General features: G+C 38.0%; 1 protein-coding gene across 3 annotated transcripts in view; it reads left to right on the top strand.

Moving 5' to 3' along the window:
- The window catches only part of RNASEH2B (ribonuclease H2 subunit B), a 48876-nt gene extending 27906 nt beyond the window's left edge, over window positions 1–20970 (top strand). For all 3 annotated transcript variants that reach the window (XM_073343337.1, XM_073343344.1, XM_073343326.1), the window contains exons 6-11: window positions 3530–3594; window positions 5396–5501; window positions 8865–8946; window positions 11820–11862; window positions 14252–14332; window positions 17478–20970. In XM_073343337.1, coding sequence (XP_073199438.1) covers window positions 3530–3594; window positions 5396–5501; window positions 8865–8946; window positions 11820–11862; window positions 14252–14332; window positions 17478–17585 — 485 coding nt within the window. In that variant the 3' untranslated portion in view covers window positions 17586–20970. The remainder of the gene's footprint in view (window positions 1–3529; window positions 3595–5395; window positions 5502–8864; window positions 8947–11819; window positions 11863–14251; window positions 14333–17477) is intronic.
- Window positions 20971–25833: the final 4863 nt, after the last annotated feature.

The raw sequence follows: 25833 nt of genomic DNA, 5'->3' as shown, positions 1-25833 counted from the left end.
CCCATTTGTGTCTGTTCTATGGATTGTATCTTGGAGCAAGGACTTTAGCTATTTTTTCTCTTTTACAGCACCACACACATTAATATGTAACAAATACACTTGGGGCTATTAATCACGTCTCACGTTTCCTTTCCACCAACCCACTACTCGCTTGTCATTCAAATCACTCTTAAAGACTTACTTTGTCTAGTGTTCACAAGGACTACTGGTATTATGACTAATGCATTTCTAAAAGAACCTAGTACTTCTCTACTACGGCCTCTCATTGCTCTGTGTACTCTGCCTTATTTGAGAGTAAGCTTCTTGGGGCAAGAAGTATTTGTGTCATAGATGGCACTGAACATGGTAGTGGTGTTTAACAAATAAAAAAAAAAAAGCATAACTGGCACTGGGAATCTGGGTAGTAAATTCTGAACCTAGAGCACTGATAGTTTACACTTGCTGGGCTAACAGTAAGAAGTCCCCCTGCCTGGCACCCAGCAGCCAGGGCACTGAAGCAGTCAGAGTTCTGTTCCTGTGTAAAAATCACACTGAACTTGCATTCACCTGCTTCGTTGGTAGAGGAAATTACTTCTTTCTGTTCACTAGATCTGGGTGAGGAGGATTGTTTCAAAATAAGTTCATGTATGAGGGAGACACTATGATAGAAAAGGATTAATAAAGGGTTCTGAACTTCAGTTTGTGAGTGTTACTCTTTGTTTCATTTTGCAAGGCAAAAGTTGCACTGTGATCTTGTCTGATGTGATTAATATGAAAAGCCAAGAAAACTTACCTGATTAGAATAACTAAGTAATATTGCCAAGCTTATATTCCCAGAAGGTAGGGAAAAAAGGGGCCATATGAGTTTCTGAGTTATGGAAAGTACTGAGAAAATAGATGTTAAAATGTGCTTTAGGCAGTTTGCTCAACAATACATCAGGGAAACTTCCAAGTCTACATAGCGATTACCCAATTGCTGAACATATTATTTAATTGTAGAACCACTTATATTCCATTTGTATTTCTCAAACCCAATCTTTCCAGATGTCTCAGACCAGTTTTATAGGCACCAGACACATTAGGGAAAAAAAGTCTTTCCAATATATTCTCATATTATCAAACATAGTTGTTAACTCTCACCAATATCAAATGTGGATTACACGTAAAATCCATGTTCCAGTATTGAATCCTTTTGTCAGCAGTTTGTGACTTTCACAACTCATTTCAATTCTTCAGAGGTCTCAGATATTGTCAGTTCCTAGTATGTAATAGTACAAACTGTCAAGTGCATAAAATACTTTCAAACAAAGTGATCTCTGAAGGGTTCAGTGTAATTATTTTTCATGTTTTAATGAAAATGGCTTCACATTCTATATTTCCTTCCCTAACTGAGTCACTCTGTTTCATGCTGTTTGGAGATTCTGCCTGGAAATCTGGACTTGAACTATTTTTCAACATGGATTTGGGGAGGATGGCAAGAGGGTGTCCTCTGCTCGAACTTTCTCAGATAAGGGAAATCCAAAAATTGTACATAATATTCTTGGACCCAAATCATGTTAGTTTCTTTGAGCAACAAACAGGTTCATGTATCCCTTTTGTGCTTTTTTTCTTTTAAGAACCATTTTAAAGCTTTTTTTTGAGTCCCAAAAGGCTGTATCCAACAATATCGCAACTAACTACTTAATCTGCAACAGGTCAGTTATAAAATGAAGCATAGTATTTGGAGTTTTCTTTTCTTTTTTCAGAGTAACAGCCGTGTTAGTCTGTATTCGCAAAAAGAAAAGGAGTACTTGTGGCACCTTAGAGACTAACCAATTTATTTGAGCATAAGCTTTCGTGAGCTACAGCTCACTTCATCGGATGCATACTGTGAGCATAAGCTTTCGTGAGCTACTGTTACCAGCAGGAGAGTAAGTTTGTGTGGGGGGGGGGCGGAGGGTGAGAAAACCTGGATTTGTGCTGGAAATGGCCCAACTTGATTATCATACACGTTGTAAGGAGAGTGATCACTTTAGATAAGCTATTACCAGCAGGAGAGTGGGGTGGGAGGAGGTATTGTTTCATGGTCTCTGTGTATATAATGTCTTCTGCAGTTTCCACAGTATGCATCCGATAAAGTGAGCTGTAGCTCATGAAAGCTTATGCTCAAATAAATTGGTTAGTCTCTAAGGTGCCACTAAGGTGCCTTTTCTTTTCTTTTTTGCTATGTAAAAATATTTACTTTTTTACTCTTCTACCATGGTTGAGATGAAATTAAACTATATCTTGTATGTAACATTCCCCAACCCCTCACCGTCCCCTGCTATGCACACACAAAAAGTACATAACAATTAGATATTTGTATGCAGTTTGAAAGAGCCAAAATAAACCTCAAAGAAGGAAATGCCGAAGGAACCATAAATAAACCGTTGTTGGTTGTTTGCAGGGAGAGAAAGAAACTCCATGAGCCTAGTGCTGGAGTATGGTATCAGACCTTTTAAATTACATAAAACAGATGTAAGTATTAATGGTAATGTTATATAGGTTATTAAACCCTATTGAAATACCTGTTAAAGAGCAAGATTGAAATGTGGTGTGTTCTAAAGTCTCCTATATCATCTTTCACATTCACATCTTTCACATTTCATTCAATTTCCGGACTTTATGCACTATTAATTTAGTGTGCAGTTCTATGCTGAAATTTTCCTGAAATCTTTGTAATTTCCTCTTCCATTTGCCCCAGCACACACAGATAACTAATCATTCAGCAGCAATGAATGTTTATGCTCTCATAGTTGCAGATATGGAAAATATTTTAATACATATATCATAATTAATTTATATTGTGCTTAACAAATAATAGATAAGACATATTACCATCCCCAAATAATTTGCATGTTTCACTTTTTTTTTTTTTTAAGAACTACAACTTGTTTGCTTTGACATTTATGTTAAATTATTTAGAAGCAGGAGGAGGAGATGAAAAAGAAAATGTTGCTATCCACCATCCTATGAGTCTTTGGGGGAGAATGCTTGGAAGAGCAGTGAAATATTTTTTATAAACTATTCTTTTTTTCTGCCTTTGGTGCCAGATGCATCTGTTTACAAAGTCCAGGTTTAAGACATGAGGCTTAACAACAAATTGACTAGGAACTGAACCTGAGATGAAAAAAACAGCTGTGACCATATCACTTATAAATGTAACCGTCTGTTGGCATGTGTCAAAAGGGATTCAGCAAAGCACTTAAGCATGTGCTCAACTTTGATCATGTAAATAGTCTCATTGACACCACTTTTGAAACCATTGGACTGAGACTATTCATATACTTAAATAACACATGTGCTTTCCTGAATCAGGGTTAATTAGAGACAATTGTCAAGTTGCATGGTCTTGTGAACATCAGCTTGCTGTGTTGTTTTTCCACATTTCCAATATTTTTCAGTATTATTACCCTGATGACATGTGCAAACTATGAAATAACTTCCATGCCTTATGTGCATCTTTTGAGTTTTTAATGTATTGAAAATGAAAACCAATTATGACTTTATTCCTTGTTTTGTTTTATCCTAGAAATTGGCAATAAGAAATTTTATAAATACAGCCAAGAGAAGACATTGAAGTGGTTAAAGAAAAAGGTATTATGTTTCTCTTTTGCTTTCAAAGAGCTTTTATGTGCAAAATTTAAAATAGTAAGAAGTTTTCTTCACATTATATTTGAATCACAAAACGTGAGTATATTCGAAGTCCATATCCCGTTGAACAAGAGTAAACACATCAGTAAAGCTGTCATACTTTAGAATGTGACAAATATAAAGTGTTAAGGAAATAGCAGATTTTTAGCAGATTCCCTCTTAGACAGAACCAGACTGTGGTTAGTCCCTGCACAGGCGCAGAAAGGTCCAGAGTAGGCTACAGTTGCTATTTCTATGCTGTCCCTGAGCTCAGGGACTGCTCTTTGCCTTAAAGCATGGGAAGGAAGCAAGGCTATGACCATTTCTCGCTCCCTAGCCCATAGCAGCCGGCCAAACATGGAGGGAAGCATACCTTGAACACTGCTGTGATTTGATGCAACTGTGTTCCTCATGAGCTCTCTACATTGTCTCCCCTAATTCTGGTGGGGCGTGCAAAAATGTATCACCCGTGAAGCAAGCCTGCCCACACTCTCTATGCCTAAAAGAAATTGTACTGTGTCAGGTAAGCTGTTGTCCAAGCTGCTGTACTTGTCCAAGCTGTTGTACACAAAGAAGCAGATCCTTTCAATCAGAATAGATCTACTGCAACAGCATCCATCTGAGAAAATGATTAAATCTATGTCAATCACAAGATGTAAGGGAGCCTTGAAAAATTGCCATTAACGTTTACCATCCCAAACACAAAAACTACTTCCCACCTTTTGCCATGATCATGGGCGGGGTGGGGGGGATAACAATAATGTTCTTGCCTGTTAAAGGAAGTACTGGTCTGGGTTAAGTGGAATTTTTCCAAGGCTGGTATAAGGGAAAAATATCACTGGAAGAGCCCATATAGTTTCACATCTCTGATATTAATTTTCACATCCATGGCTGAATATTTATGTTTTTGCAGGTGCCTGTTATATAATTATAATGTTCTTGATCTATTGATAAGGTTAAGATTTTATCAAGGTATTTTTAGTAAAAGTCATGGACAATAAACAAAAATTCACAGAAGCCTGTGACCTGTCTGTGACTTTTACTAAAAATACCTGAGGGGGCGGGAACTAACAGTCGGAGCCCCGCCGGGGGCTGGCCTCTGCTCCAACCCTGCCTCTGCTTCTCGGTTGGAGCTGATAGCTTCTCCAGCCCCGGGGGCTGACTCAGTCCCGCTGCTGCTCCTGTGGCAGGGGCTGACCACCGACCACTACTCCAGCCCCACTGCTGCTCCTGGGCAGGGGCTGACAGCTTCTCCAGCCCCAAGAGCTGAAGCAGAAGAAGTCATGGAGGTCCATTAAAGTCACGGATTCTGTGACCTTCAAAACAAAATTGGATCCTTCTCTGTTGACAATCTCTCTCTTATATTGAATCTGACAATGCCCTGGCCTACAGAATCCTGATGATTACATTCCATTCCTGTTCAGGACTCCATTCCCATTCCAATAGAAATGGAAAAACCCTTACTTTTCTGAGCAGGTGCATGAATCATCTGTAAAATCCATAGCTGCTCCAACTGTAAATTCCAGCCCGTCTCAGCGGAGCTGCAAATCTAGCTGCCATGTCTCAAAGGCAGCAGGCCGAAACACTGGATCCTTAATTTTTTGAGATCATATGCTAGTCATTACAGATGTATATTAAGTTTCATCACAGTTCATAACTTGAGCATTTTATGTGCTTTAAACCAAATTACAAGGGCTTTGTCACCGTATTAACACACGTGTATAACAACATTGATTTAGACATTTCAATCTGTGGCTCCTTACAGGTCAGCCAGACAGTGAAAGTACTTAAAAGCAGCAATGTATGTGTGGGTGGAAGGGTGCAATCAGCTACATTTATCAGCGGCAAACAAATCACAGATGTTAAAGAAGGTAAGAAAACGAAGTGTAGTTCTAACTAAATATATCTTTATGTGATAAGATACCTGCAGCTTAGATGCTCAGCTAGAATCTAGCAATAATTTTAAATGGTTTGTAAACATTTAAAAATATTTCTTGCCCAAAATGTTTTTCGTGTAGTTACTGTAGTGGTGCCATGACTGTTTTGAGTTCTGTGGTGCCTGAAATGTGGTAATTGTATAATGCACCAAATATACCGGGAGAAGGGTTCTGAATAGCTTCTAGTGAGATCTAATTGAGGCGCCAATTCAGCAAACCATCACTATTCATTGATGTGCTCGGAGAACAAATACTCAAGTTGGGATTGTACTCCTGTGCAATGATTATGCAGAGGGAGAGAGAGAGAATATGCATCTTGTGTAATCTTAGTATAATAGATATGAATTATCTCTATACAGTATGTTCATGTCATGCTCAAATAAATTGGTTAGTCTCTAAGGTGCCACAAGTACTCCTTTTCTCTATACAGTATGTATAGGCATAGTTATGTTATGTATACTCACATAATATAAATTATGATTTAATAATATATTGAATACACACAATATAAAGGGGGATTTTCAAAAGTGCCTTTGTGCGCACAAGTCCTACTGAAAGTCACTACGACTTGTGTTCCTAAATCATTTAGATGATTTTGAAAATTCCACCCAAAGTGTTAGAGTTATTACCATAATCATTAAGTTATAAGGTTTCACCATTATTTTGATCACCTTTTTTCCTGAGGACAAGGTCAATGAGGGGTTGGATTATGAAATATCCTAGATATGCCCTTCAGAATATGCACTATGATGAAGAAAAAGATCAAAATTTTAAGAGAAGAAATTCAAATTCAGAAAGTAATTAGAGCAAATTAAGCAAAGTAAATTATTCACTTTACTAAGAGGTTCAGAAGCCAGCATGCAATCTAAAAATGAGGAAACAATGAACAGGTAATCGTGGCAGGCTTCTTGAACTCTGAGTACTGAGTATGTGGAAAACCAGTTATCAAGTAATGATATGAAGGAAAAAGCATAAATGAGATTTAAGAGATATCTAGACAGTTTTATAGGGGGTGCATTATAATATATAGTTTCAAAAAGGAGGTGGTGCTGAGAGACTTGCGTGCCTTTAACTTTACAGTAACTTTTTATTACTTCCAAAAAGATTAAATAAATAAAAGGAAATTGGAACTGTCAGATCAGGTCCATCTTTACTATATTTAACCGTTATCTTTGGTAAATTTATTGTTAGTCTCAATCTACAATGTTTTCTCTTGTATCCTCCCACCTTACAGGAAGGTGTGTATATTCTTTATTATAGATTTGCCATTGAAAGGGGTCTAGATTTTAAAGAACAACATTGAAGGAGGGAATATTGTGGGTTAAAGTTAGGTCAGTTTTGGAGGAGGTTCTGAAGTGTCTCTAACTACTGTATGTAGCAAAGGGATTGGCAGAAAGTCAAAGGGAACTTACTCAACACTTATTTTTAATCATCATTCAATGATAAGAGAGTGCAATTGATTTTTGCATACAGTTGCTGATTCAAGAGTATGGCAGTAATCTTCACAGTCTACCTGTAAATGCAGCTGTGTAGATTACAGTAATAACCACCAGGTAGCATCTGTTGGTGTGGTAAGACAGAAGTGTTGTAGGGCATCCAATGGGAGAATGAGTACAAGGGAAACAAGGAAGGATTAGCATGTGGGATCTGAATGTTTTATTAGAGAGGAAGGTTGGGAGTCTTATAACCCAGGGAGAAGAGATGGATCTTGAGATGAGATTTGCTATTAGGGAGGCTATTTCATATGGTGAGAGCAGTGTGGGAGAAGCCCACTGAGAAAAGACAAGGAAGGGAGATACAAAATTCTCTGACATTTGAGAAGAGAAGCAAATAGCCTGAATAAATGGAAAAGCTGGCGGCAGGTTAAGAGTTAGGGTATGGGTTAGGGTGGCAGTAGGAACTCCTTGGAAAACTCTGTACTGGATTTTTAAATAAGGAAGCCAGTGAAGATTTCTGGAGGACAGGGGTGATGCAGCTTCATATCTGAGTCTGAGAGAAGTGAAGAATTGCTGTAGTAATTGACTTGACCTAACAATTCAGTGCCATAAAAAGAAGAGCAAGATAACAAGAACATCTCTATTTAGGTATAGATGGGATATAAGGGTGAAGTTCAGAATCAGTGTGTTGGATCTGGACCACTCTTTTATGGTTTTGGATGCCAAAGGGGGTTAAGGAAGGAGGAAATACGTGAGAAACAAATCTGCTTTTTGTTGTTGTAAAGCACACAGGAAAGTGGTGCCAGTAGAGCTAAAATGTGCACACTGGGGCCAGTTTATTAATTATATCTGTTTTGGCGCCAATTTGCTTTGTGCTATTACAAAACTTCACGTAATCGTGTGTGGCAAACTATCTCTGACCCAGGAGAAATATATCTTTTCTACTCTGTGGGCTGGTTTACCATATGCTTCCATATAGTTCGGGGGAGGGGGTTGAAGTGCTTGGCTGTTTTAAGGCTAATTAAGAGGCAAGGTATTGGCTTGGGGTCTGCTTGTGCAAACATTTATGCATGTGAGTAAAGTTACTCTCTAATAGCCCCATTGACATCAAGTTATTCACATACAGAAGAGTTTGCAGGAGCTAAGCCTTGTTTTGCCGTTTTGTGGGGAGGGGGACAGAAAAAGAGATGTTTTAGGACTTCATGTTGCCAAAGGTTTGATTTCCAGAAAAACTTTTATAGCAAGAGTTTCCTGTCCTGAAAACAGCTTCTAGTAGTTCATATTTCCACAGATAATTATCCTGTCTTGCCAGTGATGTTTAGATATGCCTTGGCATTTTTCATAAAATACTGACATTAAGTACAAGGCTTTGAAATAGACTCATTGTCTCATCTAATTGTTTTCAGTTGAAGCCAGAAATATATTTTAGTACTGAAACTGTTGCCAAATAATTGTAGGATCCAGATGCTTTAAAATTAATGATTACACATTTTGTTGAGTCAGCTTTTTACTTCTGCAGCATTTTTTAAAAATTAATTGTGCAGAAAAAATACATTATATTTAGAGTTCTCAGAAAGCAAACAGATTTTATAAAGTACATGCCACAGAGATTAATAACATCTGTGCTGACAAAGTAAGCATAGTAACTCCTTGCTTTTTAATTAAACCTACAAGTGTCATGTAACATAAACTACTCAACAAAGAGAAACATCACGTGTCTGTTAGTAGTTTCTTAGCATTAGCTCATCATAATGGGTTATAGTGACATACAAGAGCATGGATTGAAAAGCAGTCCTGTGACTGTATAACATGGATCACACACTCTTTCCCCGAATCATGTTTGTTTGTTTTTAACTTTCAGATGACTATGTACGATATGCCCATGGTTTAATATCAGAATATATTTCTGAAGATCTGAGTGTTGAGCTATCTAAGTACTTACAGTAAGTATTTTAATTATTTGTTAGCTTTATATGACACACATTGCTCTGCAGATGACCTTTTCTACTGAATACTGTAACTTTGACCATCAAGTTACAGGGACTGATAGAGATATTTTTGTCACTTATTAAATATCCGAGGAGGGTAGGAATTGGAGGAGGAAGTCAAATCCTACTGAAGAAAATAGAAAGGAACATAAATTCTGGCAAGTCAAATGTAAAAGTATAATTAGGCAGGCCAAAAAAGAATTTGAAAACCAATTTGCAAAAGACACACAAAGTAACAGCAAAACTTTTTTTTTAAGTACATCAGAAACAGGAAGCCTGCCAAACAATTGGGGGGGCCAATGAGTTATCAAGGTGCTAAAGAAGCACCTAAGGAAGACAAAGCCATTGCAGAGAACCTAAATTGATTCTTTGCATCAGTCTTTATCGTGTAGATGTGAGGGAGATTCCCACACCTGAGCCGTTCTTTTTAGGTGACAAATCTGAGGAACTTTTCCAAATTGAGGTGTCAGTAGAGGAAGTTCTGGAACAAATTGATAAACTAAACAGTAATAAGCCACAGGACCAAATGGTATTCACCCAAGAGCTCTGAATGAACTCAGTTATGAAATTGTGGAACAACTAACTATGGAATGTACCTATCACTTAACAGCCTCTGTACCAGATGACTGGAGGACAGCTAATGTAATGTCAGTATTTTTTTTTTTAAAGCTCCAGAGGCAATCATGGCAACTACAGGCCAGTAAGCCTAACTTCAGTGCCAACAATAGCAAAGAACAGAATTATCAGACACATAGATGAACATGATATATTGGGGAAGAATCAGCACAGCTTTTGTAAAGAGAAATCATGCCTATTAGAATTCTTTGAAAGTATCGACAAATGTAGACAAAGGTGATCCAGTGGATTAGTGTATTTGGACTTTCAGAAAGCCTTTGACAAGGTCCCTCTGCAAAGGTTCTTCAGTCATGGGATAAGAGGAAAGTTCTTCAATGGATTAGTAACTAGTTAAAAGATAGGAAACAAAGGGTACAAATAAATGGTCAGCTTTCACTATGGTGAGAATTAGTCCCCCAAGTATCTATACTGGCACCAGTGTAGTTCAACATATTCATAAATGATCAGGAAATGAAGGTAAACAGTGATATGGCAAAATTTGCAGACAATACAAAATTACTTAAGACAGTTAAGCTCAAAGCTGGCTGAGAAGAGTTACAAAAGGATCTCAGAAAACTAGGTGTGTGGGCAACCAAATAGCAGATGAAATTCATTGTTGATAGTGCACAGTAAGGCATATTGGAAAACATAATCCCAGCTATACGTACAAAATGATGGGGTCTAAATTAGCTGTTGCTATTCAGAAAGTGATCTTGGCGTCATCATGGATAGTGCTATGAAAACATCTGCTGAAGTGCTGCAGCAGTCAAAAAGCTAACAGTATTAGGAACCATTAGGAAAGGGATAGAAAATACCATGTCACTGTCTAAATCTGTGGTATTCCCATATCTTGAACACTACGTGCAGTTCTGGTCACTTTATCTCAAAAAAGATATTAGAACTGGAAAAAAGTACAGGGAAGGGCAATAAAATTGATTAGGGGTATGGAAGAGCTTCCATATGAGGAGAGATTAAAGAAGACCGGGACTGTTCAGCTTAGAAGAGAGATGACTCAAGGGGATATGACAGAGGTCTATAAAACCATGAATGGTTTGGAGAAAGTGAATAAGTGTTATTTACCCCTTCACATGAACTCAGGGTCATCCAATGAAATTAATAGGCAGCAGGTTTAAAACAAACAAAAGGAAGTTCTTCATGCAACGCACAGTCAACCTTTGGAATTGTTTGCAATGTGATTTTTTTGAATGCCAAAGCTATAACCAGGTTCAAAAAAGAATTAGGTAAGTTCATGGGGAATAGGTCCATCAATAGTTACTTACCAAGATGGTTAAGGATGCCTCCCCACGCTCTGGGTGCCTCTAAACCTCTGACTGCCAGAAGCCAGGACTGGGTGATGAGATGGATCACTCAGTAATTGCCCTGTTCTGTCTGAAGCATCTATCGCTGGCCACTGTCAAAAAACAGGATACTGGGCTAGATGGACCATTGTTCTAACCCAGTATGGCCATTCTTAGGAAGAGTGGAACTTTCTTTATTAAGTCTAGGTTGGCATTGTGAATGTAAACAGCATGTTTTGCAAGTAGAAATATACTAATAATTATAATAATAATACCTAGCCCTTCATAGCACTTTTAATCCATTCATCTCAAAGTGCTTTACAAAGGTCGATGTTGTTATCACCATTTTATAGAGCGAGGTGAAGTTACTTTCCCAAGTCACCCAGTAGGCTAGTTGCAGTGCCAGGAATAGGACCCAGAACTCCTGGGTTCCACTGCAGTGGTCTGGCGATTAAGCTACACTGCCTCTCCATTCTCACTCAATCAGCTGCTATATATATATAAAATATCCTTTCACAGCTTATAGCCAGGCTTTTCAGAAGTAACTAGTGATTTGGGTTTTCCTCTGTTTTAGGTATCTGACTTGACACCATTAAAAGGGACTGATTTTCAGAGGGTGTTTGCTCAGCACTTTCTGAAACTCAGGCCTCTTTCAGTTGTCACCTAAGATGATTAAACCTAATGATTAAACCCACTAGCCACTTCTTTCGAAAACTTGGCTCTCATCGTTAGTGTGTCATAAAAGTAATATGAAATGAAGTGAAAAATATTTTGAGGGTGATTGATGGGATTAGCATTGATGCCCTCTTTGTGGGAGAGGAATGTAATTTCAGGTTAACATATTCAAAAGTTATATTCCAATATATTGATTTGTTTCTATATGAAAACTGTAACTTAAAATCTTTTATTCTGAAGGCTTCCAGAACTTACAAGTCCAGAAGCAGACCCCCCGCTAAAGGTAGGAAAATAGGAAAAATTTTAAGGTAGAAAACTAATAAAACTTCTTGATGGATGTCTGTTTTGTTGTGGATTAGTCTCTCTCAAATGTTTGAGGCAATTAAAACTAGACTGGACAAAGCATTAAATAATATGCAGTAAGGAGCAAACCTGCATTGTAGTAGCACTGATCAGAAATATAGGGGGAGGCGGATCCCAAAAATTTTGCCAAATATTTTTCTATTTTTTATTCATCAAAATTTCAGTCATCTTTGTCAATAATTTTTTCCTGTTTTTATAATGAAAAATCAAAAAAAATGAGCATCTCTTGTTGGTAGATTGATGGGACTATATGACCTCATGTCTTTTTCATAAAAGTTACACCTGTCCAACCACATGGAAGTAACTGTGGCCACAATTTATTGCTTTGATTCTGTCTTGAGCCAAGTGATATTCATTAGGTGTTACACTAACTCTGCTGAGCGTTCTTGTGATGTAGATTATACAATGTGTATGAATGTCTATTTTGCTGTTTGGATAGTGCTGAGAATCTGTTTTTAGAAAGGTCTAGTGACTTCTAAAAATAATCAGCAGTGTGATTACAACTCAAGCCATTTTTAGAATTTTGTTCAATAGTTTGACTGTGAAATAATGTCTGCGGTCCCATTGACTTCCACATGGCTGCTCACGGTGTGTTGAGCACATGTGTAAATCTTTGTAGGTTCAGGGCCTAAAATGCTACTTTAATATGTTTTATCTCACTGCTTTACAGGATCAAGGCATAAATTAGGTGAAATTTGATTTGCTTTAAACCTTCTGTTTTAGCTTATTTTAAAATTTCTCTTATGTGAAACCAAGGTGGTTGTTAGGACAAAATGTATGGTTCCTACAAATCAAGACAGATCTGATGTATGTCTCTTACTAATACAAAGTAATTGCTTCTTAAATAATAATCTGAAATAAATTTCTGAAGGGAGAGAGACGCAGGAGCCTTAGAGTATAGCTACAAATGTCCACTAGCTGGAGCATATTACCAAGCTTACTCTTCTATTACAAGACTTTTTGAGGAAGTCTGAACTCTTCATGTGACACATGCCAACCATCCCATTAATTGTAACCACCAATCTTGCATTGTAATCACTATATCTTCTTAGAGTATGAAGTGTGGTGCTGTCAGATCATAATACATAGCCACGCAAAATACTTGAGATCACTTAAAGCTGAACTACAAAAGTTTTACTGAAAGTTAAAAACATGAAGATTCCAAAAGAGGGACATCATAATTTATTGTTAGGCTGTCATTTAAAAATGTTCTTATAGTGTAGCATTTAAGAAAACTACCTCCCAAAGGGCCTGCTCCAACTTGGATTGAACTAAAAAAACGGCTGCTGTTGGATCTGTTCCTAAGGGCCTGAGAAATCTAAGATGCAGACCTGGTTTTTGTGCCAGTGAGAGAGATCACAAGTGCCAATAAATAGAGTGAAAAATAAGGATTTAAAATAGAACGGTTACCATTCAGGTTACTTTCACTATCACTCACTCTGGCAAAGAAACTAGAAAGGCTGCAGCTCAGATTTCACAGGATATTAAGGCAATGGTAATTGTCTCTGAAAATTAAAAAAAAAAAAAAAAAAAAGAAAAGCACTCATTACATTTGTGAAATGCCAAATGCACACAGCTTAGGGAAAGAAACATGCATTCTTAAGGCCTGATCATATCAAGTGCTGAACTCCCTTGAGTTCGATTGACTTCAATAGTAGTTAAGGATAGCTAGCAACTTGAACAGTTAGGCTCTTAGATTGTCACTGAACTGAAATTAGAGAGCATTGAGCAAAAACAAGTCAATGTATGTCAAACAAGTCAACATATGAACATTACCAGATTGTGGAAAGTAGCGATCCCAGGAGAGGTTGTATGCAACACACAGATTAGACATTGTTCCAAATGTAGGATTGCTTTGTGCTTTCCGGTCCCAAGAGACCACAAGGACCTGAATTTTGTCCCCTGTTCCTTGGCCAGTAGATAATACTTTTCAGCACTAATCCATAAAGATGAGTCAAATAGTCTCTGAATTAAAAACTAAAGGCAAAGGATGGAAATTGAAATGTATATGTAAGTGATTCTATAAATCAGTCTTCTGTGGGCAAAAGAGAAGAAAATGTGTTTCCTACAAAACTAACCAAACTTCTCCGAATAGTGAAGAGATACTGTTTATCTTCCTGTTTCTTGAGGAGACTGTTATGAAAAGAGACCTACCAGTACTCCATTGCATATTACTTGTTTGGTTGCCTGTGCCATTTCAGTGTCTAGCTTACACCAGAAAGCCCGAGGGCCTTTTCAGCTTTAACGTTCAATGTGTGTACATCACAGTAGTGGTTGACAGAGCGACTTCATCACTCTTAACATTTCAGAAAAGGAAATTCTCAGATGCACCTGTGGAAGCAGAAGAAGACTACACTAAGTTTAACAGCAGTGATCTCAAGAAGAAAAAGGTACGTGTGCTTTATGTGTGTGCATGCCCACATTTTGTTAAAGTGTGTTTTAATGCTGGTCAAATAGTTACCCAGGGTGCCCATTTTTTGCAATGTGCCTCTTAGTCAGAAAAGCAAATGTAAAATGGATGTTTTCGGAAAGTATATTCAACATGTTCTGAATTAGAATCAATGTACTGTATTGTAGGTGGGTTCACCTTGATAAGAACCAAACTAAAAGTGACTTTCTGGGTCATTGAGTCCAGTTCCCTGCTATCTCAGGCAACCCCATCATATAATCCTGTTCATAAACTTATCAAACTCCATCTTGAGACCAGTTAGGTTCCTTGTTTCCGCTACTCCAGTTGGACGGCTGTTCCCCAACCTCACTCCTCTGATGGTTAGAAACCTTCTTCTAATTTCCAGCCTAAATTTACTCTTGGTCAGTTTATATCCATTTGTTCTCATGTCAGCACTGTCTTTTTACTCTTCCTGGTATTTTACCCCCTGAATATATTGATCCTGCCAAGTCTTCTAAAGCAGTCAGTATTCTTTTGAGGTACTTAATTGTTTGTGAATAAGGCAGGTCAGAAATTTTTGAAGCAATCAAAAAGGTTTGACATGAAGGTCGTGACCATATATTATCACCATTTATCATGGCACATTTCATAAGAGGTACCATAGAAGTGTTGATTCCAGAGTCCTGGAAAAAATGTAGTGAAAGCAATTGCATTCTCCTTCTTTAAACTCTACCTGCAGTTTCCATTTGACATGATAGTCTTAATTTCCCATCCTAAACTGTTGTGTAGTGTTTGTGTAGTGTTGCAGTGTAATGTTAAATAACTGCAAAGGTGACTGTGTTTTAGTGGTGGGCCTTAGATAGCCACTTACTTAACTAATGTTATATGGCTTAGTGAATGTTTATAAAGCTTTCTGATCCCCTTGGATGAAAGCTACTACAGCAGTGTAAAGGATTATTATTTATTTATTATGGAAAATGGGAGTGCAATTAGTTTGCTGTTGTATTATTTTTAAAAAAGGGGCAAGGGAGGCAACATTGATTTAAATTCCCAGGTATTTTCAAACAGGTCTTAATTTGCCCACAGATGTTGTATTGTGCAGTTGTTTGTGTGGGTTAATAAAGTAAATCAATACCAGCTGCCTAATTTGCCAACTTCAATGTAAGTTTTCAGGGAAGTCCAGTGGAGTCTACCATTTTGTCACTCCAAGGGGAGAAGCAGAGATATGAAAATAAATAGATCCTCTGTCTGCACCAAGCCTAAGGAGCCAGGCTTGGTGTTGAGTGGTTCTGTGGATGCTGAAGAAGAAGGAATTCTCCAGTCCATAGGGAGGCAATAGAGCCCCACTCCATGCTGTTATTGTAATAGCTACTGCTCTTTGCACCTCTACTCTTCCAGGAGCCGTGGGTCCTCCTAGTGCAGGGGTGGGCAAACTTTTTGGCCCAAGGGCCACATCGGGGTTACAAAACTATATGGAGGGCTGGGTAGGGAAGGCTGTGCCTCCCCAAACAGCCTGGCTCCACCCCCTATCCGCCCCCTCCCACTTCCCACCCCCTGACTGCCCCCCTCACAACCCCAACCCATCCAACCCCCCCGCTCCTTGTCCCTGACCGCCTTGCTCCTGGGGCCTCCGCAACCCCACCCCCTATCCAACCACCCCTTCTCCCTGTCCCCTGACTGCCCCAACCCCTGTCCACACCACTGCCCCCCAGGACTTCACCCGCAATCCAACCTCCCCTGCTACCCGTTCCCTGACTGCTCCCCGCCCCCTTACCATGCAGGAGCAAGCCATGCCGCCGCATTGCCCCGCAGGAGTGGCGTGTCAGAGCATGGGCGGCACAGTGAACTCAGACTGCGGGGGAAGGGGATCAGCAGGGGAGGGGCCAGGGGCTAGCCTCCCCGATCAAGAGCTCAGGGGCTGGGCAGGACGGTCCCGCAGGCCGTAGTTTGCCCACCTCTGTCCTAGTGGTTGTTCCATTCCCCCCCACCACCACCACCCTTTCCCACAAACCCTCTTCCATTAGGGGCATTCCACAGCCTTAAAAGACGGTACAGGAGTTCCCCTATGTTCTTGTGATAAATGACTCAAAAGCTCCATTTTTTCCCCACTCCCATACCATGTACATGCAGTTTTTGAATCTTGGCACAAAAAGGACTGAAGAAAGCTTTAATATTAAATTTGATTTACTTCTGAAATAACAAAATATGTAGTTAAGAGCATCTGGGAAGGATGAATTGGCTCGTGGGTTCTGTTCAGTGTACTGCACTTTTAAAATATTTTGGCAGTGTTTTTGTTTGCACTGTAAGTAATGCAGATAATCTTACTGTTGGTTGCATATCATTATCCTGTTGGTTGCATATCATTAACATCATAGCTAAACCCAAATTGAGTGAAATTGTGAAGTCCTACAGTAGGAGGATTAACAGAAGGAAAGGTCAATGCAAAGATTTCTTAATAGGGAAAATGGCTAGAGATGTGAAGCATGCTAATTTAAAATGTAAGAAGGGAAGGAGGTCAGCTCTATAAAATGTGGCACATAAAATGTGTTTTAGGTGTAACAGTCTCTAGGAAGCTGTCCCAGTGGCCTCAACATGCTTTTCAAACCTTGGTTACCTCTTTCATCGTTAGTGTCCTTTCTTCTCTTTCCCTTTATTTCACTGTTCTAAAAGATTTTGATAGTAAATCAGTGTGAATTATTCATCATCTGTAATGCAAGGCTGTAATCCAGCCGGCTGACAACATAATCATGAGACTGAGTCACAGGGTACAGTATACGTCTGCTGTATTGCGTGCATTATTCCTGTTAATGTACACTCCAGGATTATCCAAAGTAAGCATTTGAGTTAGGGTACTTCATTCTGCAGGAGGGAGAGATATTTTGCTTCCTTATCCTCTTAACAGATTCTCTGTCTTTGAGGTTAAATAATTCATGACAACTATTTTCTGTTGAAAAATCTCAAAATTGTAAGGTTTTTTCCTTCAGTTTTATCCCACATCATCTTTCCCTGCTGTATACTGTAGACTAAGAAACCAAGCAAACCTTTAACTGATTTCAGTATGTGTGAGTTTGTAGATTAGCATCCCCTCCTGCAGATTTGCTCAGTAATTTTTCTTTTTTTCTCTTTTTACCTCATTTCGTTAACAGACAACTAGCAAGATGTCTGCTGCTCAGAAAGCTCTGGCCAAAGTTGACAAAACTGGAATGAAAACCATTTCTGCTTTCTTTAGCGCAAAACCTAAAGCAACAAAATAAAGATTTGAAACTAAAACATATTTTTGATACGTAATTATTTTTGTAGTTACTATTGTTCTAAAGCTAACTCCTTTCCTCTGTTTTTGTTGTTGGTTTATTTAGTCTGTCAGCTAATGAGGATTTTAAAGCAGGATTTCTGGATCTAGTGAGTGTGTTACATTTCTGAGATTTACATGTTGTATAAAATCAGACTGGAGCAGCTTCTTAAGGTTTCCTTATTAGCCCAGGTCAAAACACGTGATGTGAGAGCTGCTTAGGGTAGGTTATCTTTGCACCCAGAATTCCTGCATTGTTTTTGTTGTAATTGCAATAAATAACAAAACTAATATAGCATAATAAATTGATGTATGAAACAAATGTTTGTTGTGTTTTCTGTATTCATAGAAGTATGCTGAGTTTTAGATAAGCTGTGGCACTTGGGATATGTCTATCCAGAGATAAAAAATCCTAACAGGATCCCAGAGCTTGGACTCCAACCTGAGCCCGAACATCTACACAGCAATTTTTAGCCCGCAAGCTTGAGTCAGCTGACCTGGGCCAGCCGTGGCTGGCCCGTGGGTCTTTTATCGCTGTGTAGACGTACCCTCATAGTGCTTCCCTGCGTATACACCTCTACACCATCTTTAAAAATTATGACATCACTGAAAAGTTTGCTAATTTTTTTTAGCAGTATAAATCTGCTAAAAAAAATTATGTATCTTTCACTGTTTGTTTCCAAGAATCATGGCTTCTTACCAAAATAAGTTGCCAAATGTTTGTTTAAAGACAAAGACTGAGATTTTCAAAGAAGCCTAATGACCAAATCTCAATAAATCCAAATAAGCAAAAGGTGGGTGCCCTAACCACCAGCCAATAGTCACTTTATCTCTCTGGCTCACTGATTATTCATGTAGTTTATAAACAGTGGAATAGCTTCATCAGGAGAAACTGAGGAAGCTGCAGACCAGAACATCCCATAACCTAGTGGCTAGGGTGCTCTCCTGTAATGGAGGAGACTCAAGGTCACCATATCAGGCACAGAAGGAAATTGAACCCAGTCTCCCATGTGAGCCACTTGGCTAAAGCGTCCAAGTCAGGCAGAAACACCTTCTCCTCCCCAGCCATTTTGTGGATCCAGCTCTTTGCTGCAATGCCTAAAATCAAAACAGAATTTTTCAAGTGGAAATGAAACATTTTGTTTTGACATTACCAAAATGTTTTTGATTTTTTCAGTTCAGTCAAAAGTGTTCAGCAAACTTGACACACACACACACACACATTTTGATGGACCCATAACTGCATTTTTCAGTAAATAAACTTCCCCCAGTCCTAATCTAGGAGCACAAATCCCACTGATTTTTAATTGAAATTGTGCTCCTAAATCATTTAGATGCTTTTTAAAAATTCCACTCTTGGGTGCCTCAACTTTTGTTTTCTTGTGTAAGGAAGTTGGGACGGAAGGACTGACATGACAATGAAATAAAGAAATAATGCATAGACATGTATAATATAATCCATGTTAATCTGATCATAGTTCATATTCACTGCTTTACAAATAAGTTGTAGGAAACAAGGCAAAAGATAAATCTCAGAACATGGTGGGTTTGAATGAAAGAAAGAAAACCATGCAGAGCCATGACATTCTGATCACTCTGATCTATAATTGTCTTTAGCCCTTTTTCACCAGACCCATCAGCAGAGGTTCCTGTACCATTCTGAAATCAATATCTGTCAGCTAAACAACTCTTAACAATTAAGACCGGATGTCGTCACATCTGTGTTCTTCCAGTTGGTTATAAGCAATTCTTTTGAGACCTCCCTTGTCACTTTGTTGCTGTACTAATTTTTTATCCTGGGAGTGTAAGTAATTTCCAGCATTGTGGCACCATATGGAATACTAAAGATCATCTTGTAGGAAACATTCTTGTGAATTGGTAAGAGTTTCAAACATAAACAATTGTGCCCTAGAGTCTAAGGATGTTGTTTTCAAAACCACTCAGCATTACCCTAACTGCTCCCATTGAAGTCAATGCTAAAATTCCAATTAACTACAGTGGGAGTAGAGTTAGGCCAATGACGAGTGCTTTGGGAAAACCCCACCCTTGAGTTCCAAATGGGAAAAGCAAACTTTTATGGCTGTTATGACTGGAATGCTGCATGCAATCTGTGGTGGTTTAGAAGTATTTTGGAAGACCGTGACGGAAATTGGTTTATGTTAACTGGAAGTCTGCTTCAGGCATTGAAAAGGCAGTGAGGAAGAAGGCACAGAGTTGGGAGTGAATGAAGAGAATGGTCGGGAGGAAGGCTTGAATGGAACACAGAGATAGGAAGGTGTTATAGGAGAAGCTGAGGATAGAGATGTAAGGGCAGAAGCATGGAGAATGGATTTCTAAAGCAAACACTGATTCTGGGTTTTACACTTTGAAGTTTTAAAAGTCAGAGCACCAATAAAATTCAGTTTTAAAAGCAAACCTTTACATGAGTTAAATGAGTTGTGAACTTTGCTCTTAAAAAACAGGTCAAATTAACTCTTCTGAATGGGTGGGGGATAGGTCACAGACAGAACAAGTCTGGTACAGATGGAAAGTATCTATCTTGACTTCTTATCTAGTGCACCAATTTTCTATACATGAATTCTACATTCATCCCTGCTCACCAGGGCAAGTCTGGAGTTCTTCCTGTGAGCACAGATGCATTCTGCATTAGTATGTCACATCTCAACTTCAGCTGTCAGCCATGCAGTAACTTATAACAATAGTAATTTTATTAGTGAATGTCTTTTGGTCCAGCAGAAACTCATGCATGACAAAAACCCAAGCTGTTTCCAAAAGCAGTAGAGCTTTCAGGTTAAAAAAAAAAGACAATTTTTTTTTAAAATATCCTTTCCCTTCAGGAAAGAATAAAATACATTTAGCAACTTTGAAACTTCCTTAACATGAAGCTGTAAGAAATACATAAAATAATGTTTCCGACCACAATGAGGATTTAAATATAGTAACAATGAAAGGCCAGCAGTAGCAGAATGGTCATTATGAAGTGTTGCTGTGACATTTTTTGCTTGGTTAGTTTAATACTAAACAATATGCCAGCACTGTTACAGAAACGTGGTTTCCCTTTTTTTTTTTACCCCTGGATTAACATGTCTTTGCTAAATTTGCATGTAAGTATCTGATATTTCCCCCCGTTTTTATAGCTGTTGTTTGGGATAGACGATTTTTTAAGAATGCATATCACAAATGGAGTGACCTCACTGAGTGTGGAAAATCTCCTGTGGATGGAAACGATAGCTCTTAGGGACCTTTCAGGGTTGGACTTTCACATTATCTTCAGTCTAAAATAATAAAACTAGCTCTAATTTGGGAAGTGACTATTTGATTATTGGTTTCAGAGTAACAGCCATGTTAGTCTGTATTCGCAAAAAGAAAAGGAGTACTTGTGGCACCTTAGAGACTAGCATGAAGTGAGCTGTAGCTCACGAAAGCTTATGCTCAAATAAATTGGTTAGTCTCTAAGGTGCCACAAGTACTCCTTTTCTTATTTGATTATTTTATTTTCCATGGAAAAGAACGTTTAAACAGCAAAGCTTGGATCTGGATCTGAAATTTAAGAAACTTCAGTGCTGTTTGTATACAGGCGTTTGATTGTGGCTTTCTCCAGCTTTTTTTAAGAGAGAAAATAAAATGCATTGATTCTTATTTGAATAGATTGATGTTTGGTTTTTGTTCTTTTCTCTCTAGATGTCAGTAAAGAGATGTCAGAGGAGGAAATGAAGAACATAATGAGGCTTGGTTATATCACTTTTCATACTCTCAAAGCAGCTTTTAAAACTTTTTCTTTTGTGCTTTCTAAAAGTGATTTCTTAGAACAAGGCAACCCTAAGCTTTAAGAAACAGTTAATGTCAACAGATAACATTGTTGAACAAGCTGTGTGTTAATCATATGCAGCTTAAAATTTTATAGCTAATACAATATTGCTGTGTAAAGCCTTTTCAGGAAGATACTTTAAACACATGTGTAAATGTAAGCATGTGAGTAGTCCAATGGGTCTGTTCATATGGTTAAATGCTTTGCTGGGGGAGGGCCCAAGGGCTCAAGCCTACAAGGTGCTGAGCACTCTGACCCTGATCCAGCAAAGGCACATACTCGCATGCTTAACTTGAAATACATGAGCAGTCCCACTGACACCTTTGCATTTGTGATATCCATAAAATTCATGTGTAAAATTAAGCACATGCTTAAGTACTTCGCTGGATCAAGGCCAGAGGTTTGAGAATCCGCTCCTAAAAGATGTCGTGTTTCTATAGGATTTTAAATGATTTTCACTCTTTTTATAAAGATTATAAAATACTTATACTTATTCTGATTAAGTGGTGACAATTTCAATTTTAAGAAGATTCGGTTATATATCTACATACATTGTTGAGGAGCATCTCCTATGTTGTAGGTTACAAACTCTGCTGGGAAGCAGAATTTTCATTACAGATAGGAAAGCATTAAAAATTGGGCAAAAAAATTCCCTTGCTGCTAAATTCTGAATTGCGAATAATTTAAGAATCTTTTATGTGAGTAAGCTCCACTCTCACCTCTTGGAATTATAGTAGTTTGATGTACATCATTCTACAGTGTTTAGGCTTGAATCAGTGTTTTCGTTATAAAGGCAGGAGTTAAAAAATATGATCATAAGAAGGCTGAGAGCTAATATTTTTGGAAAAGAATAAGATACTGAAAATGTGCATTTTATGATACTAGAACTAAACAGATGGTTTTACCTTTTTACAGATTAGTCCATTTTGTTGCATTATATGGAAGCAGCGGAAAGCCAACAAATAATGAGAGAATCTTAATTTCTGTGCATGCATGATACATTTTAGGTGACTAAATTTCAACCAAACTATCCTTGTGAGAATATTTAGAACGTAGATTGTATGTGCAAGAATAGCAGCGGGATTATATGAGAGGACATAACTGCCATACGTGGTCCAAAACCCACTACTTAGTAACATGCACTGTAATTGTTTCTATCAGGCATATGGTATATGTTTGCAAAAATGATTACCTGTACCAATCTGCTGTTAACATTAAATTTTGCAAAATAAATGTTGTAAACTAGTAATTAACAACAGTTTTAAAATGACTGGCAATATATTTCTGTGAATCTTAACTATGGGCCCAATGGACCAAAGCGCTTAGGCAGATGACCTGTATGTTTACATAAAGCCTAAATATGTGTATGAGAGTGACAAGGTGGGTGAGATAATATCTTTTATTGGACAAACTTGTGTTGGTGAGAGAGACCAGCTTTTGAGCTTGGAACCTTGTGTCTAGCTGTGACATGCTTAGTACCTTACTCGGACTTGAAGAAGAGCTCTTTGTAAGCTTAAAAGCTTGTTTCTGTCACCAACAGAAGTTGGTCCAATAAAAGTTACCACCTCACCCACCTTGTCTCTCTAATATCTTGGGACCAACACGACTGCAACAACATTGCAAATAAATGTAGTGTTGAGGGGGAAAATATTTTGGCCCAATTCTGCAGTCATGTGTCATGCCCAGGGAAGTCAATGAGAGTTCTGAGTAAAGTTGATTGGGATATTTCCGAGAAACTACATTTCAGCAACAACAACCAAAAGGGGGGGGAGAAGAGGGGAGGGGAGACTATTCAATTTTCATTTCAGTTTCTGACCAGCTCTAGTTTTGAATAGGAAAGAAGGATTGGAAAGGAAAGGATTGCAGGACTAAGCCCTTAAATGTTTAAGACTCTTCTATGAAATAAGTTATTTTATGAACGCTCCTTTTAGAATTCTTATACTGATATTGTCTCTTTTATTGGCTTTGCACTGGACTAGTTAGCACTGATCACTTGTCATGGGTAGTTAATGTGAATTTTAATATAGATTTCAAGATATTCTTGTGTGGAGGATTCCGCGATTTGATGAGAGACTAAACTGCATTTTCTGTTTTTGCTAACTTGTATTCAAAATATGAGATGTATACTTCATTAAAGGGTATGGTTCAGTTTGTGTGTTGGATTGTATTTTTAATTTAAGTAGGACAAAGAAATAAATATCCTTACCCATGGAAACTTATGGAATAGCCTTCATTGGTCATTGCAGTAGTTTCACATGGAAAATAAAATACAGTCAACTAATATATTAGTCTGTGCCAGGTAATGAAGTGGTCAATTCTTGAACTGAGTGGAGTGAAAAATAAGTTTATTAACATATACAGGAAAAAAAGTAATCATGGTGTAAGTGGGTATAAATCTAAAGGTTCACGAAGGCAAATTCAGTAATACACTTAGAACCAGGCTTAAGTACTTTTCTGTACTGATGGCTGCGTAGTGTGTGTGTGTCTGTCTATTTATGAATTTGGTCAGGGCTTTGGAATGCTAGAATAAGTGCCTCTGAGGTGGATGGATGGGAAGAGGTCATATGATATCCATGTAATTTATCAGATAGATATCACCACCATATGCATGGTAAAATGTATGTATGTGTAACATACACAACTGTACTGAAGTGAAAAAAGAAAAGGAGTACTTGTGGCACCTTAGAGACTAACCAGTTTATTTGAGCATAAGCTTTCGTGAGCTACAAATAAATTGGTTAGTCTCTAAGGTGCCACAAGTACTCCTTTTCTTTTTGCGAATACAGACTAACACGGCTGCTACTCTGAAACCTGTACTGAAGTGGTAGCCGGTTTCTTTTCTCTGACTTTAACAAGGAACTGTTAATTAGACATAGGGGATGAGCTGTATGTTTGCCAAAACGTTATTTTGGTGTCTCCATGAATATGTGTTAAATGCTGACAAGAAGTTATCAGAACTATCAGGAGACTTAATTTACTCCATTTTCAGACACCAGAGAACAAGGTGCTAAGCAAAGGTGTCATTGTTCACTGGTGGCCAAATCTATGTATTAGAGTTAACAAGAACCAAACAAGAAAGTAAACAAGGTTCAGATCTCTTCGCCTATGCATCTTTCAGCTGTGTATGTTTTTCTTTACGATATGTGCTTTTATTCCCATAAAGGATGGAGCAAGAAATCAGTGTGATCACTAACATTAAAGGAAAACAACACCCACATTGTGCTTAGCCCATCAGGAACAAAAAAATATATATATTGTTTACGTTGTTCTGCATTTTCAAAGCACTATAACGAAGGCTTATAATACAACCTCATTTATCCAGAGCTCAATTTTCTGAAACTCTCTGTTATCCAAAGTGAGGTCATGTCTCCCAATGTCTGTTACATTGAAAATTGCCTTGATTATCCACAACCTCAGTTATTTGAACTTACTCAGTGTCTCCTAGGACATTTGGAAAATAGAGATTGTATTGTAGTTAAAATAATACTCCTATGAGGGTAGGCAACTACTATCCCTATTTTACACATGTAGGAAATGGATAGAGAAGGAAAGGGCCACATTTTCAAAATTGCCCTCTAATTTTGGGTTACTCGGTTTTCAGGTGCTCAGTGTTACATACTTTGTGGTCTGCTTTGCAAAGGTGTTGATCATCTGCAGCCCCCAGTGACTTAAGCTAGAGTTGTAGATGCTCAGCACAAGATATCTCAGGCTGGCCACTCAAATATTGAGTTACCCAAAATCAGAGGCTGATTTGAAAAATTTGGCCCAAGCTTGCCCCGGCATGCATGATGAGTCAGGAATAGAACTCACACACATTCTTCTCGCCATAAACTTAAAAGTTATTAGTTGTAATTGGCATTTTGGTGCTTAGTACTGGAAGCAAACATCTTGCTGAAAAGTGATGGGTTTTTTTGGTGTGTGTTGACCCAATATGAGACTGTAAATATATTTCCATCCTGATTCATTAATATCTTAATGACCCCAAAAATAACCAATGTTTTAGTTTTAAATATTTTTCTTTTTATTGTTAAACCAACTGGTAGCAACTGATCAAGTTGCTGAGTTTTGGTAACTGAAACTTGCATCTTTGAAGGTGTAGGCATATTCTGTCTGACTGATTTATAAAAAGACAAACAATATATAGGTCACTACAATAAGTCCAAAATTACCCCAGTTTGATTTATTACTAAGCAATAAGACAATCAGTACATTGTTGAGTCATTAGTCTGCATAGCACTAACTCACAATGTCAGAAATGAAATTTAAAATATTTCTTAAAAATTAATTAATTCAGCCTGAACTTTACCAAACTTCATCTGCATAGGACATGCAAACCCTACTGGAGATGCTGGAGACATCATCTCTTGCCCTTTTAAAAATGATAATGAAATATAAACTCCCCTTT

The sequence above is a fragment of the Lepidochelys kempii genome, chromosome 1 (assembly GCF_965140265.1).
Source record: "Lepidochelys kempii isolate rLepKem1 chromosome 1, rLepKem1.hap2, whole genome shotgun sequence".
NCBI classification, from domain to species: domain Eukaryota; kingdom Metazoa; phylum Chordata; order Testudines; family Cheloniidae; genus Lepidochelys; species Lepidochelys kempii.
Note: the sequence above shows the minus strand (reverse complement) of the source record. Positions and strands in the feature narration are given on the sequence as shown.